This window comes from Pseudophryne corroboree, chromosome 3 (assembly GCF_028390025.1).
Source record: "Pseudophryne corroboree isolate aPseCor3 chromosome 3, aPseCor3.hap2, whole genome shotgun sequence".
NCBI classification, from domain to species: Eukaryota; Metazoa; Chordata; class Amphibia; order Anura; family Myobatrachidae; genus Pseudophryne; species Pseudophryne corroboree.
In genome coordinates this window covers 742,187,314-742,206,790 of record NC_086446.1, presented here as the reverse complement: position 1 = coordinate 742,206,790, position 19,477 = coordinate 742,187,314, and the positions used below count along the sequence as shown (strand labels likewise).

The 19,477-nt window shown below is 42.0% G+C and overlaps 1 protein-coding gene across 2 annotated transcripts in view; it reads right to left on the bottom strand.

The window, feature by feature from the left end:
- The window catches only part of LOC135056746 (inactive heparanase-2-like), a 211,569-nt gene that overhangs the window by 154,665 nt on the left and 37,427 nt on the right, over positions 1 to 19,477 (bottom strand). Inside the window, exon 4 of one of the 2 annotated variants that reach the window (XM_063962283.1) lies at positions 8,668 to 8,719. In XM_063962283.1, the coding sequence (XP_063818353.1) occupies positions 8,668 to 8,690 (23 nt within the window). In that variant the 5' untranslated portion in view covers positions 8,691 to 8,719. The remainder of the gene's footprint in view (positions 1 to 8,667; positions 8,720 to 19,477) is intronic. The other variant, XM_063962282.1, reaches the window with a different exon arrangement.

Genomic DNA, 19,477 nt, shown 5'->3' with positions numbered 1-19,477 from the left:
TCGTATTCTATCTAAGAAGCCGCGCGTCGCCGCCATTTTCACTCGTGTTTTGGAGATTGAACGGAGAGGACGTGGCAGCGTTCTCTCCCTGAAAAGCTCCGTAATCTGTGCTCAGTGTGCTGAAAATATCTGGGCTCAGTGTGCTGCAAATAATCTGTGCTCAGTGTGCTGAAAATATCTACGTTCTCTGCCTGAAAACGCTCCATATCTGTGCTCAGTGTCTGATCAGTGTGCTGCATTGTGGGGACTGGGGACCACCAGTATATAATATATATACTTTTCTATAGCTTCTATACTGCTTGTCAGGACACATGGTCACAGTTACACCGCTCTGTACTGATATACAATAATATATATACTTTTCTATATCCTCTATACTGCTTGTCAGGACACATGGTCACAGTTACACTGCTCTGTACTGATATATACAGTAATATATATACTTTTCTATAGCTTCTATATCGCTTGTCAGGACACACATGTGTCACAGTTACACCGCTCTGTACTGATATATACAATCATTTTAAATCATTTTCTATAGCTTCTATACTGCTTGTCAGGACACACGTGTCACAGTTACACCGCTCTGTACTGAATTATATACAATAATTTTAAATCATTTTCTATAGTTTCTATACTGCTTGTCAGGACACATGTGTCACAGTTACACCGCTCTGTACTGATATACGGTAATGTTATATATACTTTTCTATAGCTTCTATACTGCTGGTCAGGACACACATGTGTCACAGTTACACCGCTCTCTACTGATATATACAATAATTTTAAATCATTTTCTATAGCTTCTATACTGCTTGTCAGGACACACGTGTCACAGTTACACCGCTCTGTACTGATATATATATACAATAATATATATATACTTTTCTACAGCTTCTAGTATTACAGTGCAGCATTTTTTATTGACCAACAGTATATAGTACAGTACAGTAGGCCATTGCTATTGATATATTACTGGCATATAATTCCACACATTAAAAAATGGAGAACAAAAATGTGGAGGGTAAAATAGGGAAAGATCAAGATCCACTTCCACCTCGTGCTGAAGCTGCTGCCACTAGTCATGGCCGAGACGATGAAATGCCATCACGTCGTCTGCCAAGGCCGATGCCCAATGTCATAGTAGAGAGCATGTAAAATCCAAAAAACAAAAGTTCAGTAAAATGACCCAAAAATCAAAATTAAAAGCGTCTGAGGAGAAGCGTAAACTTGCCAATATGCCATTTACGACACGGAGTGGCAAGGAACGGCTGAGGCCCTGGCCTATGTTCATGGCTAGTGGTTCAGCTTCACATGAGGATGGAAGCACTCATCCTCCCGCTAGAAAAATGAAAAGACTTAAGCTGGCAAAAGCACAGCAAAGAACTGTACGTTCTTTTAAATCACAAATCCCCAAGGAGAGTCCAATTGTGTCGGTTGCGATGCCTGACCTTCCCAACACTGGAAGGGAAGAGGTGGCGCCTTCCACCATTTGCACGCCCCCTGCAAGTGCTGGAAGGAGCACCCGCAGTCCAGTTCCTGATAGTCAAATTGAAGATGTCACTGTTGAAGTACACCAGGATGAGGATATGGGTGTTGCTGGCGCTGAGGAGGAAATTGACAAGGAGGATTCTGATGGTGAGGTGGTTTGTTTAAGTCAGGCACCCGGGGAGACACCTGTTGTCCGTGGGACGAATATGGCCATTGACATGCCTGGTCAAAATACAAAAAAAATCAGCTCTTCGGTGTGGAATTATTTCAACAGAAATGCGGACAACAGGTGTCAAGCCATGTGTTGCCTTTGTCAAGCTGTAATAAGTAGGTGTAAGGACGTTAACCACCTAGGAACATCCTACCTTATACGTCACCTGGAGCGCATTCATCAGAAGTCACTGACAAGTTCAAAAACTTTGGGCGACAGCGGAAGCAGTCCACTGACAACTAAATCCCTTCCTCTTGTACCCAAGCTCCTGCAAACCACACCACCAACTCCCTCAGTGTCAATTTCCCCCTTAGACAGGAACGCCAATAGATCTGCAGGCCATGTCACTGGCAAGTCTGATGAGTCCTCTCCTAACTGGGATTCCTCCGATGGATCCTAGAGTGTAACGCCTACTGCTGCTGGCGCTGCTGTTGTTGCTGCTGGGAGTCAATTGTCATCCCAGAGGGGAAGTCGGAAGACCACTTGTACTACTTCCAGTAAGCAATTGACTGTCCAACAGTCCTTTGCGAGGAAGATGAAATATCACAGCAGTCATCCTGCTGCAAAGCGGATAACTCAGGTCTTGGCAGCTGCGGTGGTGTTAAACGTGTGTCTGGTATCCACCGTTAATTCACAGGGAATTAGAGAATTGCTTGAGGTACTGTGTCCCCGGTACCAAATACCATCTAGGTTCCATTTCTCTAGGCAGGTGATACCGAGAATGTACACAGACGTCAGAAAAAGAGTCACCAGTGTCCTAAAAAATGCAGTTGTACCCAATGTCCACTTAACCACGGACATGTGATCAAGTGGAGCAGGGCAGACTCAGGACTATATGGCTGTGACAGCCCACTGGGTAGATGTATTGCCTCCCGCAGCAAGAACAGCAGCGGCAGCACCAGTAGCAGCATCTCGCAAACGCCAACTCGTTCCTAGGCAGGCTACGCTTTGTATCACCGCTTTCCATAAGAGGCACACAGCTGACAACCTCTTACGGAAACTGAGGAACATCATCGCAGAATGGCTTACCCCAATTGGACTCTCCTGGGGATTTGTGACATCGGACAACGCCACCAATATTGTGCGTGCATTACATCTGGGCAAATTCCAGCACGTCCCATGTTTTGCACATACATTGAATCTGGTGGTGCAGAAATTTTTTAAAAAACAACAGGGGCGTGCAAGAGATGCTGTCAGTGGCCCGAAGAATTGCGGGCCACTTTCGGCATTCAGCCACCGCGTGCCGAAGACTGGAGCACCAGCAAACACTCCTGAACCTGCCCTGCCATCATCTGAAGCAAGAGGTGGTAACGAGGTGGAATTCAACCCTCTATATGCTTCAGAGGATGGAGGAGCAGCAAAAGGCCATTCAAGCCTATACATCTGCCTACGATATAGGCAAAGGAGGGGGAATGCATCTGACTCAAGCGCAGTGGAGAATGATTTCAACGTTGTGCAAGGTTCTGCAACCCTTTGAACTTGCCACACTTGAAGTCAGTTCAGACACTGCCAGCCTGAGTCAGGACATTCCCCTCATCAGGCTTTTGCAGAAGAAGCTGGAGAGATTGAGGGAGGAACTAAAATGGAGCGATTCCGCTAGGCATGTGGGACTTGTGGGTGGAGCCCTTAATTCGCTTAACCAGGATTCACAGGTGGTCAATCTGCTGAAATCAGAGCACTACATTTTGGCCACCGTGCTCGATCCTAGGTTTAACGCCTACGTTGTATCTCTCTTTCCGGCAGACACAAGTCTGCAGAGGTGCAAAGACCTGCTGGTGAGACACTTGTCAAGTCAAGCGGAACGTGACCCGTCAACAGCTCCTCCTTCACATTCTCCCGCAACTGGGACTGCGAGGAAAAGGCTAAGAATTCCGAGCCCACCCGCTGGCGGTGATGCAGGGCAGTCTGGAGCGAGTACTGACATCTGGTCCGGACTGAAGGACTTGCCAACGATTACTGACATGTCGTCTACTGTCACTGCATATGATTCTGTCACCATTGAAAGAATGGTGGAGGATTATATGAGTGACCGCATCCAAGTAGGCACGTCAGACAGTCCGTACGTATACTGGCAGGAAAAAGAGGCAATTTTGAGGCCCTTGCACAAACTGGCTTTATTTTACCTAAGTTGCCCCCCCTCCAATGTGTACTCCGAAAGAGTGTTTAGTGCAGTCGGTCATCTTGTCAGCGATCGGTGTACGAGGTTACTTCCAGAAAATGTGGAGAAGATGATGTTCATCAAAATGAATTATAATCAATTCCTCCGTGGAGACATTCACCAGCAATTGCCTCCAGAAAGTACACAGGGACCTGAGATGGTGGATTCCAGTGGGGACGAATTAATAATCTGTGAGGAGGGGGATGTACACAGTGAAAGGGGTGAGGAATCGGACGATGAGGAGGAGGTGGACATCTTGCCTCTGTAGAGCCAGTTTGTGCAAGGAGAGATTGATTGCTTCTTTTTTGGTGGGGGCCCAAACCAACCAGTCATTTCAGCCAGTCGTGTGGCAGACCTTGTCGCTGAAATTATGGGTTTGTTAAAGTGTGCATGTCCTGTTTATACAACATAAGGGTGTATGGGAGGGCCCAAGGGCAATTCCATCTTGCACCTCTTTTTTTTATTTTATTTATCTCTGCATCATGTGATGTTTGGGGCTAATTTTTTTAAGTGCCATCCTGTCTGACACTGCAGTGCCACTCCTAGATGGGCCAGGTGTTTGTGCCGGCCACTTGGGTCGCTTAGCTTAGCCATCCAGCGACCTTGGTGCACCTCTTTTTTTCTTTGCATCATGTGCTGTTTAGGGACTATTTTTTTAAGTGCCATCCTGTCTGACACTGCAGTGCCACTCCTAGATGGGCCAGTTGTTTGTGTCGGCCACTTGTGTCGCTTAGCTTAGCCATCCAGCGACCTTGGTGCAAATTTTAGGACTAAAAATAATATTGTGAGGTGTGAGGTGTTCAGAATAGACTGGAAATTAGTGGAAATTATGGTTATTGAGGTTAATAATACTATGGGATCAAAATTACCCCCAAATGCTATGATTTAAGCTGTTTTTGAGGGGTTTTTGAAAAAAAAACACCCAAATCCAAAACACACCCGAATCCGACAAAAAAATTTCAGGGAGGTTTTGCCAAAACGCGTCCGAATCCAAAACACGGCCGCGGAACTGAATCCAAAACCAAAACACAAAACCCGAAATATGTCCGGTGCACATCTCTAAATTTCCTAAGCATTTGGATAGGGATTGCGGACAATGCTAGTGAAGCTCACAATCTAGCATGCACACATGCAGCAATTATGGTAGCCCCAAAATAATTTCATTTAAAATACTCTATTTCGGGGTAAAATGAAGGCAAATTGGAGGCGATATGGTGTGCCGTTGCAGGATTTCTATAGCCTTTGCAAGGGCACACCAAATCGACTACAACTTAACCACTAAATGTATTGTTTTCGCTGTTGTAATATTTCTACCTATGATTGTAAGCTCCTAGAATCAAGGACCATCATTACCCTATATCTCATGGCAATGTTATCTGTACTTATTTAGTTTAAGAAAAATCAGCAGTGGTGATCAGTGTACTGCACATTCTGTCATGTGACTTGCTGGGTATCAGGGACAATAGCTAAAGCCGGGTACACATTAAGCAATATATTGGCCAATATAGCGCTCCGATGCGAATCAGAGTGATATATTAGCCATATCGTGCAGTGTGTACTCTCAACATTCACGTGCGTCGTCCCATCTGATGCACTGCACGTCGGATGGGTCAACCCCTCTCACAATGCCATGCAACTGAACGTGGGATGTACTTAGACTTGTTCACATATATGTCCGTAAATACCTGTTTTAGCCATGGTGCATTGAGTGTGCACTGACACAGAAGCAGGAATCATGAAGCTAGATAATATTGAAGTAACCAAGAACTGTGTATGCCATATGTAGAACACTATCACAACATACCCTTTAACCAAGGGCAGATCTTCAAGGGCTGCAGTGCCAGTGAGTGATGCCGCTCCATAGCGCATAGCTATGAAGGGCCTGACAATGCCTCATAGGCCTCCGGTCTGCTCTAAATTGAGCATTGCAATAGTTGCATGTGCTAGTATGTGCATACTCAGAAGTCTAAACTAGAAACATCGGTCCCGACTCCCTACCCCTCACACCCCTCTGCCACCCCAGAAACATCCCTAATGTTCTCAGACCCTGTGTCCGATTCTGTGCTGCATCTCTGTTGGTAGTACAGAATCAGACACATGTCTAGTGTACAAAATATTAGTCAACTACGCACGTATTGGCTCTGCGTCCACCTCTGAATCAGGCTCTATGGGGGGAATTCAACTGTTTGAAAAGTCGGTTGGGTGTCTGTTTTTCCTGTCTATTAGATAGCAAAAAACAGACACCCAACTGACTTTTCAAACAATTGAATATCCCCCCATATGTGGACAAATCCTACATTCCTAACTAGATATATATAGTGCCAAAATGATAGCTATCTCACTGCTTAGCAAAGCACTTTGGAATACATTCCATTTAAATTAGAGAATAGGGGGTGAAGGCTACAAGAGAACTATTCATGATGGGAGGCGGGTAAAACTCATTCAATGTGATATGAAATAAAAGGTTGCCAGATTCAGATTCTTGTGTATTTTTCTTTGAGGATATATGTTTGCAGACCGTGGGATTCCCACCAGGGCTGTAAATTAATTTTCCAAGGCTGAAGAGAAAGAAAGACACCTATAGACAAACATTTATTCCAGCCAATTTTATACTGAAGAATGCTAACATGTCATTTACAAGTTAGAGACCAAATTAATACATTTTCAACAGCATCTCGCTAGGGGTATTATACAGAAATTAGTTTTATGTCAATCCACTCAAAAAGGTCTGTGGAAGAAAAAGTATAAATGTTCTGGACAAGAAGTGTAAAACTAGACAGCAGTTTAAAATGGCTAGTCACAGGAAGAACTTCTACCTACAAATATATACAATTTTAAGTACAAACCTAGTTCTCTCCTGCACTATGCCTCCAAGATCGTTGAAAGGCTTATCTGTTTCTGACTCACCTAATTACTCTCTTCCCACTTCCCCATGATCCTCCACAGAAACCGCCCTCAGTAGGGTCAAGGATGACCTTTTCATCGTGAAACCCAATGGTCACTTCTCGGTTCTCATCCTCCTAGATGCATTTGCTGACTTTGACACTGTTGACTATCTCCTTCAAATTCTTCATTCCATCAGTCTCAGTAAGTCTGCCTTCTCATGGTTGACCTCTTACCTGCCTGACCATTCCTTTTGTAGCCCTACCAATGAGTCTACCCATTCTTCTAACTGATGGTTTTCCCTTGAACCTGCCTTGAACTTGCTCTTCTCCCTTTACACCCCCTTCCTTGGAAAACACATTTCAGTTTGTTCCCTGACATCTCTTATTCAGTCATAGTGGAGATTTATAATGTATATAGAGTTTAGATTTTGCATAGTGAAAATAAATACGCCCCGGTGGGCTGCATATAAAAGCACACGATATTTACATTGCATGAAAAAAAAATGTTTATTTGCACCCCTTGCATTCCAACATGGTTTGTCCATGCATAAAGTAGCTCTTTATTTTTTCTGCTTTGCTCCTAACTCTGAATTAGCCCTTTGTAACTCTTTCTTTATCTTCCCAGTTCCACCTCCAACAGTTTAGAATCCTTCTAGCATGTGAGCCCTCATTTGTGTTCTCGAGCACTACCCATTCCACCAGTCGTTGTTGTCTCTTGGTACAGATTCATTGAGTACCGGAGAACTGCCTTATTCTCCATGCAGCTGAACTCTGCTTACCTGACAAGATATTCAAGATCAAGCTCCAGTGACCTCCATTAATTAGGTATCCTCCTTGCCTTGAGTTGCAGCAGATATCAAAGTACTTGATCAATTCAGTATTATTCCAATTGCGGAAGAGCTGCTCTGAAAAGCAGTTGTCCCACAATGCCTACCACTTCCCATGCTACTTATTCAGTTTGAACTTATAGGAGTGTGAGAGTGCATGTATGAATGGATTATCACACGTGCACATAAAAGGCCTGAATGGATCCCTAGTCACATCTGTTACTCCTTCAACAGAAAGGAGCAAGTCTACAGGAACTAACGAAATCTGAAGACAGCATCAGTTTTCGTACACAAGCTTGATGAATTGTGGAGGCCACTTTGACTAAAACAAGCAGAAACTACTGTTTTGGCACGTTTAAAGGGCCCTTAATAAATAGGCCCCAAGTGAGTTACCCTAGCCTCTTCCCATATCCTTGTCTTACCTAGGCTTTTGTTTTATTGCGCTGTACGTATTTTTCCAAAGATATGTCAACTTAACATTTGTTGTGACTTATTTAACTCTGCCTTCCAGGTCTGCCAGTTCACTGGCAAAACATCCCTTACAGAACCCAATTTAATCCCCTTTACTGATTACTCCAACCTATAAAGTCCTTACCAATTCTGCCACCTTTATTGTTCATACCAACCTCCTATCACTCCATACTCCATCCAGCCCTCTCCACGGGATGCCGGAGGTCAGAAGATCAACAGCGACACTCCGACACACAGAGGGGGACATTCACTAAGCTGTGATAAGAGCGGAGAAGTGAGCCAGTGAACAAGTTGCCCCATCAACCAATCAGCAGCTCTGTATAATTTTATAGTATGCAAATTATAGATGTTACTTCAGTGCTGATTGGTTGCATGAGCACTTCTCCACTGGCTCACTTCTCCGCTCTTATCACTGCTTAGTAAATGTCCCCCAGAATCTACTAGGTAAGTATTCTAACCCTCGTCGCCTACCCCTCCATAACGGCAGCCTAACCTTAATCCCCCCTTAGTGCCCAGTAGGTATATGCATTTTTTTTTATGCTAGACAAAGTAATGAAATCCATTAGATCTGTATAACGTAACATATTATTAAGGAAATAAATATTTAAAAAAAAATCAGAATACCTACTGTTGCCAGGTAACTGCATCCACTGCTTTGCCAGCAACCTTCATGAAACTGCAACACAAAAAAATATATATATTTAGATGTCATTTACATTTTTGACACATCCATAAATATGTTCCAATTTTTCTTCTTTGTATATCACATGGGACTTTTTACTTTGGCATGACAGCAAATGATATATACAGTGGGGCAAAAAAGTATTTGGACAGCCACCGATTGTGCAAGTTGACCCACTTAAAAAGATGAGAGAGGTCTGCAATTTCCATCATAGGTACACTTCAACTGTGAGAAACAGAATCTGAAAAAAAACACTAGGCAATCACATTGTATGATTTTTAAACAATGTATTTGTATATTCTTGTGGAAAATAAATATTTGGACAATCAAAAAGTTTAACTCAATATTTTGTAATATAGGGGTATATGCAATTGCGGTCGAATTGCCGCAAATGTCGAAAAACGGGGCATTTTCGACACAAAAAAAAATCGACAATGCAATACAGTACTTTTCGACAAAAAAAACGGCCGTTTCAGATTTGACTTTTTGAAATTCGACAGTTGTCAAATTCGACATGTCTGCAATAGTAAAAATGAGGCTTTTCGACAAAAGTATATTCAATTGAAGAATGTCGATTCGACAACAGTGCTTTTCGACAGTCATTTAAATAATTTCAGTCCACCTCATTTTGGTGGCGGAATCTAATAAAAATTTTTAAAAACATGTTTTTTTTTGTTTTTTTTGTTGCTAATAGCATATCTATTTATATTAGAAGGGAGTATCTACTTGGTTTGTCTATTAGGAACCACAAGTATTATTTATATATTTTTTAAAAGAATATATTATTTTTTACTGACTAAAATAAAATGAAGAGATCAGAGCATGTTTTTCAGTGGGAAGGGGTGGGAATGGGTTAAAAATCAAGAATAAAAATGCGTGGGGTCCCCCCTCCTAAGCATAACCAGCCTCGGCCTCTTCGAGCCGGTCCTGGTTGTAAAAATACGGGGGGGAAATTGACAGGGGATCCCCCGTATTTTTACAACCAGCACCGGGCTCTGCGTCCGGTCCTGGTGCAAAAAATACGGGGGGACAAAAAGCGTAGGGGTCCCCCGTATTTTTAACACCAGCACCGGGCTCCACTAGCTGGAGAGATAATGCCACAGCCGGGGGACACTTTGATACCGGTCCCTGCGGCCGTGGCATTAAATCCGCAACTAGTCACCCCTGGCCGGGGTACCCTGGAGGAGTGGGGACCCCTTAAATCAGCCACCCAAGCCACTGTAGGGCATTGTATCTGGCACTGTGGGGCATTGTATCTGGCACTGTGGGGCAATGTAACTGGCACTGTGGGCCATTTTCAGTGGCCACACTCCTTCTGGTGTGTGGTCACGCCCATTTTTTTCGGCGCACGCACATGCTTCTTTTGCTGTTTGGTTGTTGTTGTTTTTTTTGGGGGGCGCCATTTTCCATCTTGCCCTGGGCTCCAAAAACCCTAGCTACGCCTCTGAACATGGGTCCCCTTTCAGTGCGTGGTCCGGGTAAATGCGTTTTATTTTTTTGCCAAGTACGTGGATTACAAAACAGAAGAGGACAGATCTACACTGGATTTTGGCGAGTATAATTTTATTTTCAGGTACCCCGTGGATTCTACTTGGAGAAGTGGACCGAGCCTCGTGTGAACATAGGTAAGTATGTGTGTATGTAAGTGTGCATGTATGTAATAAAGTTTTACTTTCACGGTGTGCGTGTACTGTTTTTATTTGGGTATTTTTTTTGCAGTAGAACTACAGGTACCAGCGGGCCCGTCTCCCCCCGTATGCTGGTACTTGTGGTTCTCCAAGTACCAGCTTGCGGGGGAGGCTTGCTGGGACTTGTAGTTCTGATACAAAAAACAATATTCTTTTATTTGACACAAGGCTATCAGCCCCCCATCCGCAGCCCTTAGATGGGGGGCAGCCTCGGGCTTCACCCCTGGCCCTTGGGTGGCTGGAGGGGGGGACCCCTTGATTTAAGGGGTCCCCACTCCTCCAGGGTACCCCGGCCAGGGGTGACTAGTTAGTGATTTAATGCCACGGCCGCAGGGACCAATATAAAAGTGTCCCTCGGCTGTGGCATTATCTCTCTGACTAGTGGAGCCCGGTGCTGGTGTTAAAAATACGGGGGACCCCTACGCTTTTTGTCCCCCGTATTTTTTGCACCAGGACCGGACGCAGAGCCCGGTGCTGGTTGTAAAAATACGGGGGATCCCCTGTCAATTTTTTCCCCGTATTTTTACAACCAGGACCGGCTCGAAGAGGCCGAGGCTGGTTATGCTTAGGAGGGGGGACCCCACGCAATTTTTTTCTGGGTTTTTTAAACACTTTTGTGCCGTCCAAAAAGTCGAATCAAGGATGCACACCATCCGTCAATTGGTCCGTTTTTCGATGGCGCGACTGTCGAATCCGTTTTTTATTGAATATGTCGAATTCGGGTCCCGGCAGGAGGGTATGTGACTGTCGAATTGTGCCGAATTTAAAAACGGTCGAATTCCAGCCGGAATTCGACCGCAATTGCATATACCCCATAACCTCGGTTGGCAATTACAGAGATCAAACATTTCCTGTAGTTCTTGACCAGGTTTGCACACACTGTAGCAGGTATTTTGGCCCACTCTTCCATGTAGATCTTCTCTACATCTGTCATGTTTTGGGGCTGTCGCCGGGCAACATGGACTTTCAACTCCTTCCACAGATTTTCTATTGGGTTGAGGTCTGGAGACTGGCTAGGCCACTCCAGGACCTTGAAATGCTTCTTACAGAGCCACTCCTTAGTTGCCCGGGCAGTGTGTTTGGGGTCATTGTCATGCTGGAAGACCCAGCCACGTTCTATCTTCAATGCTCTTATTGAGGGAAGGAGGTTTTGCCCATAATCTCACGATACATGGCCCCATTCATCCTTTCCTTAATACGGATCAGTCGTCCTGTCCCCATGGCAGAAAAGCAGCTCCAAAGCATGATGCTTCCACCACCATGCTTCACAGTGGGTATGGTGTTCTTGGGATGCCATTCATCATTCTTCTCCCTCCAAACAAGGCAAGTGGAGTTTATACCAAAAAGTTTGATTTTGCTCTCATCTGACCACATTACATTCTCCCTATCCTCCTCTGGATCATCCAGATGGTCACTGGCAAACTTTAGACGGGCCTGGACATGTGCTGGCTTAAGCAGGGGGACCTTTCGTGCACTGCAGGATTTCAATCCATGATGACGTAGTGTGTTACTAATGGTAACCTTTGTGACTGTGGTCCCAGCTCTCGAGGTCAGTGACCAGGTCCCCCCGTGTAGTTCTGGGCTGATTCCTCACCGTTCTCAAGATCATTGATACCCCACGAGGTGAGATCTTGCATAGAGCTCCAGGTCAAGGGAGATTGTCAGTGATCTTGTATTTCTTCCATTTTTTAATAATTGCACCAACAGTTGATCTCTGCTCACCAAGCTGCTTGCCTATTGTTGAGTAGCTCATCCCAGCCTTGTGCAGCTCTACAATTTTGTCCCTGGTGTCCTTAGACAGCTCTCTGGTCTTGGCCATGGTGGAGAGATAGCAGTCTGATTGTTTGAGGGTGTGGGCAGTGTCTTTTATACAGATAACCAGTTCAAACAGGTGCCATTAATACAGGTAAAGAGTGGAGGATAGAAGAGCTTCTTAAAGAAGAAGTAACAGGTCTGTGAGAGCCAGAAATCTTGCTGCTTGGTAGGTGTCCAAATATTTATTTTCCACAAGAATATACAAGTAAATTGTTTAAAAATCATACAATGTGATTTCATGTTTATTTTTTTACAGATCCTGTCTCTCACAGTTGAAGTGTACCTATGATGGAAATTACAGACCTCTCTCATCTTTTTAAGTGGGTCAACTTGCACAATCGGTGGCTGTCCAAATACTTTTTTACATAAAATAATAGTTTATTTGATACCTGTAATTGTCTAACTATTCGGACAGGGAACCAACTAGGTACCAACAGGGAACAGTTTTAATAGTTTAAAATGTACGTTTAATCTCATTAGGTTTTTATTGTATCTTTAATGCTTCAACAAAAATGTCATAATTTGGGGATAACAGTTCAAGGCATCTAATTTTATATTATTTTAAGCACTCTACCAAACCAATCTATAAAACACATAATCTACGTAACATATGCATACAACTTTGTATACGAGAGGAGGTGGGGAAATTGTTATTATAATAAAGATGCCAATATTAAAAAAACAAAGGTGGCATATACTAATATAATATATACTAACATAGTAATTGTATCATTATATTTACAGAAAAAAGTACAGGAAGCCCAGATTATTATTACTATTAGATTACTATTACTATTCTAATAAAGGGGGACAGATTATTATTACTATTCCAATAAAGGGGGACATATTATTATTATTATTATTATTATTATTATTATTCTAATAAAGGGGCACAGATTATTATTACTATTCTAATAAAGGGGGACAGATTATTATTACTATTCTAATAAAGGGGCACAGATTATTATTACTATTTTAATAAAGGGGGACAGATTGTTATTACTATTCTAATAAAGGGGGACAGACTACTATTACTATTCTAATAAAGGGGCACAGATTATTATTATTATTATTATTATTATTACTATTCTAATAAAGGGGCACAGATTATTATTACTATTCTAATAAAGGGGCACAGGTTATTATTACTATTCTAATAAAGGGGGACAGATTATTATTACTATTCTAATGAGGGGGAAATATTTTTATTACTATTCTAATAAAGGCAGACAGATTATTATTACTATTCTATTAAAAGGGGGACAGACTATTATGATTACTATTCTAATAAAAGGGGCACAGATTATTATTACTATTCTAATAAAAGGAGGACAGATTATTATTACTATTCTAATAAAGGGGCACAGGTTATTATTACTATTCTAATAAAAGGGGGACAGATTATTATTACTATTCTAATAAAAGGGGGGCAGACTATTATGATTACTATTCTAATAAAAGGGGACAGATTATTATTACTATTCTAATAAAGGGGCAAAGGTTATTATTACTATTCTAATGAAAGGGAGACAGATTATTATAACTATTCTAATAAAAGGGGGGCAGATTATTATTATTACTATTCTAATAAAAATGGGGACAGATTATTATTACTATTCTAATAAAAGGGGACAGATTATTATTACTATTCTAATAAAAGGGGGACAGATTATTATTGCTATTCTAATAAAAGGGGACAGATTATTATTACTATTCTAATAAAATGGGGACAGATTATTATTACTATTCTAATAAAAGGGGGACAGATTATTTTTACTATTCTAATAAAAGGGGGACAGACTATTATGATTACTATTCTAATAAAAGGGGACAGATTATTATTATTATTATTATTATTACTATTCTAATAAAGGGGCACAGGTTATTATTACTATTCTAATAAAAGGGGAACAGATTATTATTACTATTATAATAAAAGGGGGACAGACTATTATGGTTACTATTCTAATAAAAGGGGGACAGATTATTATTACTATTCTAATAAAGGGGCAAAGGTTATTATTACCATTCTAATAAAAGGGAGACAGATTATTATTACTATTCTAATAAAAGGGGGGCAGATTATTATTATTATTATTATTATTACTATTCTAATAAAAAGGGGGACAGATTATTATTACTATTCTAATAAAGGGGGACAGATTATTATTACTATTCTAATAAAGGGGACAGATGATGATGATGATTATTATTATTATTATTATTATTATTCTAATAAAGGGGCACAGGTTATTACTATTCTAATAAAAAGGGGACAGATTATTATTACTATTCTAATAAAAGGGGGACAGATTATTTGTATTAATATTCTAATAAAAGGGGGACAGATTACTATTCTCATAAAGGGGGACATATTATTATTATTATTATTATTATTATTATTATTATTATAATAAAGGGGCACAGGTTATTATTACTATTCTAATAAAAGGGGGACAGATTATTATTACTATTCTAATAAAAGGGGGATAGATTATTATTATTATTATTATTATTACTATTCTAATAAAAAGGGGGATAGATTATTATTACAATTTTCTTAATGGGGACAGATTTTTATTACTTTTCTAATAAAGGGAGACCGATTATTATTACTATTCTAATAAAAGGGGCACATATTATTATTACTATTCTGATAAAAGGGGGACAGATTATTATTATTACCATTCTAATAAAAAGGTGGACAGATTATTATTACTATTCTAATAAAAGGGGGACAAATTTTTATTACTTTTCTTATAAAGGGGGACAGATTATTATTACTATTCTAATAAAGGGGCACAGATTATTATTACTATTCTAATAAAAGGGGGACAGATTATTATGATTACTATTCTAATAAAAGGGGACAGATTATTATTACTATTCTAATAAAAGGGGAACAGATTATTATTACGTTTCTAATAAAGGGGGACATATTATTATTACTATTCTAATAAAGGGGCACAGATTATTATTACTATTCTAATAAAGGGGGGCAGATTATTATTATTATTATTATTATTATTACTATTCTAATAAAAGGTGGACAGATTATTATAGTTTTTCTAATAAAGGGGGGCAGATTATTATTACTTATCTAATAAAAGGGGGACAGATTATTATTACTTTTCTAATAAAGGGGGACAGATTATTATCACTATTCTAATAAAAGCGGGGCAGATTATTATTATTACTATTCTAATAAAGGGGCACGGATTATTATTAATAAAAGGGTGACAGATTATAAGAATTTTACTATATAGATTACAGATTATTATTACTTGACTAAAATGTGTCACAGGTTGTTATTAATATAATAATAATAATAATAATAATAATTATTATTATTATTATTATTTGTTTTTTAGACTAAAGGGGGCGTAGGTTAATATTATTAGACTAAATGGATCACAGATTATTATTATTATACTAAATGGGTCACCCCTGAAAATGGCAATGACCCGTCAGCATTTTTGCAACCTCTCCCCGTTAACACCTCCAAACGGTCACTTTCTCTCATTCACTGTGGCGTGAAATCCTCATTGCGAGTGAGATCACGGTGGCACTTTAACGCAAGCACAGTGCAATCGCAGCACATGCGCAGTCTGCCGATAATGGCACACTTGTGTGAACATCGTCCATTGTGTACAAACATGAATTAGGCCCAAAATATGGCCAAATTAGCCTCTATGTCCATAAACCCTTTCCAGGTTTCATTATAGTTGAACTGAGTTATTGATTATTTATAACAGATTATGGGCCTGATTCTGAGTTGGATGCAGTGGAACTGCGCATGCGTCCAGATTCTGATGCTAATAGCGTAGACGCAGAAATGCTCACATTGGAGGCCATATAAAGATGAATAATCTGCACCTGCCATTGGGCTGGTGCAGACGTTGATGGTGTAACCAAGCGTATATCAGCATATATAGAAGGGATGCAGTCAAGATGCCGGCTCTCGGGATCCCGGCAGCTGAAATGCCGACACTGGAATCGCTGACAGCCATCAGAATGCCGACGCGGGGCATGGTCAGGAGACCGACTCCAGAATCCCAACAGGTGTCATCCTGACTGTAAGTATAGCGGGCGGGTTAGGGTTGGGGGGTCAGGTTTAGGCGCCAGCTATGGGGGTTAGGGTTAGACATGCTAGGGGAAGGGGAGGTTAGGGTTAGGCTGTGGGGAGGGGGGTTAGGCTCTACCAGGAGGGGGGGTTAGGAATAGGCACAAAGTGGGGAGGGTTAAGGTTAGGCTACGGGGAAGGAGGGTTAGGTTTAGGCACCAGCGAAGGAAGGTTATGGTCAGGCTCTAGGAGGGGAGGTTATGGTTAGGCTATGGATAGGGAGGGGTAGGAGAGAGGGGGAGAACACGCTTACATTCCCCCTGTCGGGATTTACACTATTGGGATGCTGGTGTTGGTATTTTAACCGCCGGCATCCCGTCAGCCGGAATATAATACTGAATCCATATAGAAGCTGACAGTGGGCATCTCAGTCCTCGCACATTGGACGCACGGCTGTACACCAGGTAAGGACTTTGTAGCACTGTTTGCATAAAGTCGCAGACAAGCGACAGGCAAAACACGAAGACACGGATGCAGCCCCTATATCTTCTTTCTGTCCAGTCTATAACCTTCTATTGCCATCTAATGTACCACATTGCTTGAAAACATTTGTACCCACTGTAACCTGAAAACACACTTATATTGGCATCTATGAAGGGAAACGAGAAGAGGAATGGAGACTTGACACGGTAAAGAAATTAAGTTAAAATGAAACTACAGTATGAGCTAAACTGGGTGTCGAGAGTTCCTGTGATTTTATGTTACATCGGCATCATTTAGCAATGGAATATATTTAGAAATAAAACTTCTCATATACACGTTACACACATCCTTCTTATACTAAGTGAAGCTAACCAAGTACTACAGAAAGTAGCGTTCCAACTCTAAATATATTAAACACAATATTAGAACAAATGCATTACACAATATGTTCTAGAAGGAGACTTATACCATGCGTAATGGATCTTACATGATAGAAATATATACACTATTACACAAATGGCATAAAAATTTTTAACCACAAACTTTATAAAAGCTTTTGTTATATAAATCCCCTGCTTCCCATTGACATATCAGAGTAAGACCATTCTATTTACATTCTAGATCTAGGTGGGGGTATTACAAAAGGAGGGGGACTGTGTGCATCCTTTGTCCGGGCCCCTCCTCTCTAGCCGGCAGTGTAGCCTTTGACTCTGTGAGCGCTAGTAGATGCTAACATTGGGGGTCATTCCGAGTTGATCGCACATAGCAACTTTTTGCTGCTGGTGCGATCAACTAATCCCCGCCTATGGGGGAGTGTACTTTAGCTTAGCAGAGCTGTGATCGCTTGTGCAGCCCTGCTAAGCAAAATAAGTTTTCAGCAACCTAGGCGTAAGGCTGTAGCTACTTACCCTGTGCGACGGATCTAGCGACGTTCCTCCCGGCTTTGGCGTCAGACATCCGCCCTCCATTTGCCTGGACACGCCTGCATTCAGACGACCACTCCCCGAAGACGGAAACCAACGGTGAGTATCCGCTCTGGAACGCCGCGCATGCGCAGTTCCAACCCGTTCGCACCGCAGCAAACAACCACTGCGTGCGAACGGGTCGGAATGAACCCCATTGTGCTAGATTCTACTGCACGTGCACATTCTACTGCCACTTTCCCACCGATTTCCCTACTGCGCATGTGCAAATCACTGCGCCATCTTCCCAGTGATTTTGCAGCGCTGCCACTGCCAACGTGGGACCCTGGTGATATAAGTACAGTAGTAAACAAATGGGTGTGCGGTGTGAGGTGGCCCTAGACCCTGGGAGTCGTGTGCACCGCACACACTGCCTCCATTTTCGATACACCACTGTCTGGGTGAATTTCTCTTCTCACAGATGTCTGGATCTCTGTGGGGTTCCAGGAGGTGAAGCTGAATGGGGGATATTTTGTATCTAGCTATACCTTATAGCAGAGGATCCCAAACTGTGTGCCGTGGCTCCCTGGGGTTCCTCGGGACACTTGCAGGAGTGCCCTGGGTTGGTGGTTCAGGACCAATTCAGATTATTCATGGTCAATATAATAGGCAAAACCAGTGCTGGTGGCTGCCAGTCATAACATATGTGGCCAAACAGAAGCAAATCTTGTCCCTCACCACACAACTGACCCTAAGGATGACATATAAACACAATCTTCTTAATGTAATATTTATTTCTAAATTTCTCAATAAGAAATTTTTGGCCTAGGGGTGCCGTGAAAAAAATTCTGATATTCTAGGGCGCCGTGATTCAAAAAAGTTTGAAAACCACTGCCTTATAGCCAATTTGATTCTTTGGTGGAGCAAATTAATCAGTGGATCTCTTCTTCAACTTGGTTCCGGTATGAATGGTCGACAATGGTAATGTCGACAATCATTAGGTTGACCACTATTGGTCGATACTGACTTGGTCGACATGGACAAATGGTTGACACATGAAAATGGTCGACGCAAGAAAGGTCGACACATGAAAAGGTCAACATGGATTTTTTAACTGTTTTTGGTGTCATTTTTTCCGTAACATTACCAGGAACCCCAATTAGTGTACCGCGTCCCCTTGCATGGATCGCCTCACTCGCCATGCTGCGGGCAAGGTGCCTCGCACCGCTACCACTGCGCTCGACACAGGTTACTATTCCCAATCGTAGTCCACGTGGATGCTAAAGTCTGAAAAAGTTAAAAATCATTTAATAAAAAAGCTGTGTCGACCATTTGACCATGTCAATGTCGACCAATAGTGGTCGACCTAATGAGTGTCGACCTTAACAGTGTCGACCATCTGAACGGATACCCTTCAACTTGGTGCCGATTCTGAGCCATTTGCAAAGCTACTGAATTAGCCTTCTGCTACATCTGAAGTTCACAGAAGAAAGAATGACTATTTTGCTGAAGACACCCGGAATAGCGAACTTCTGAATGCATACGATTGTAAAGGGTATATGGGCAGCAGTATGCAGGGTCGGACTGGCCCACAGGGATACCAGGGAAACCACCGGTAGGCCCCACTGCCTGAGTGCCCACTCCTTTCTCTAGGGATCAGGTTCCAGACTGTGCACTTGTATTATACATGGTAGATATGTTGCATTACACTGCACTATGGGGGTCATTCCGAGTTGATCGCTAGCTGCCATTGTTCGCTGCGCAGCGATCAGTGGAAAAAATGGTTAATCTGCGCATGCGT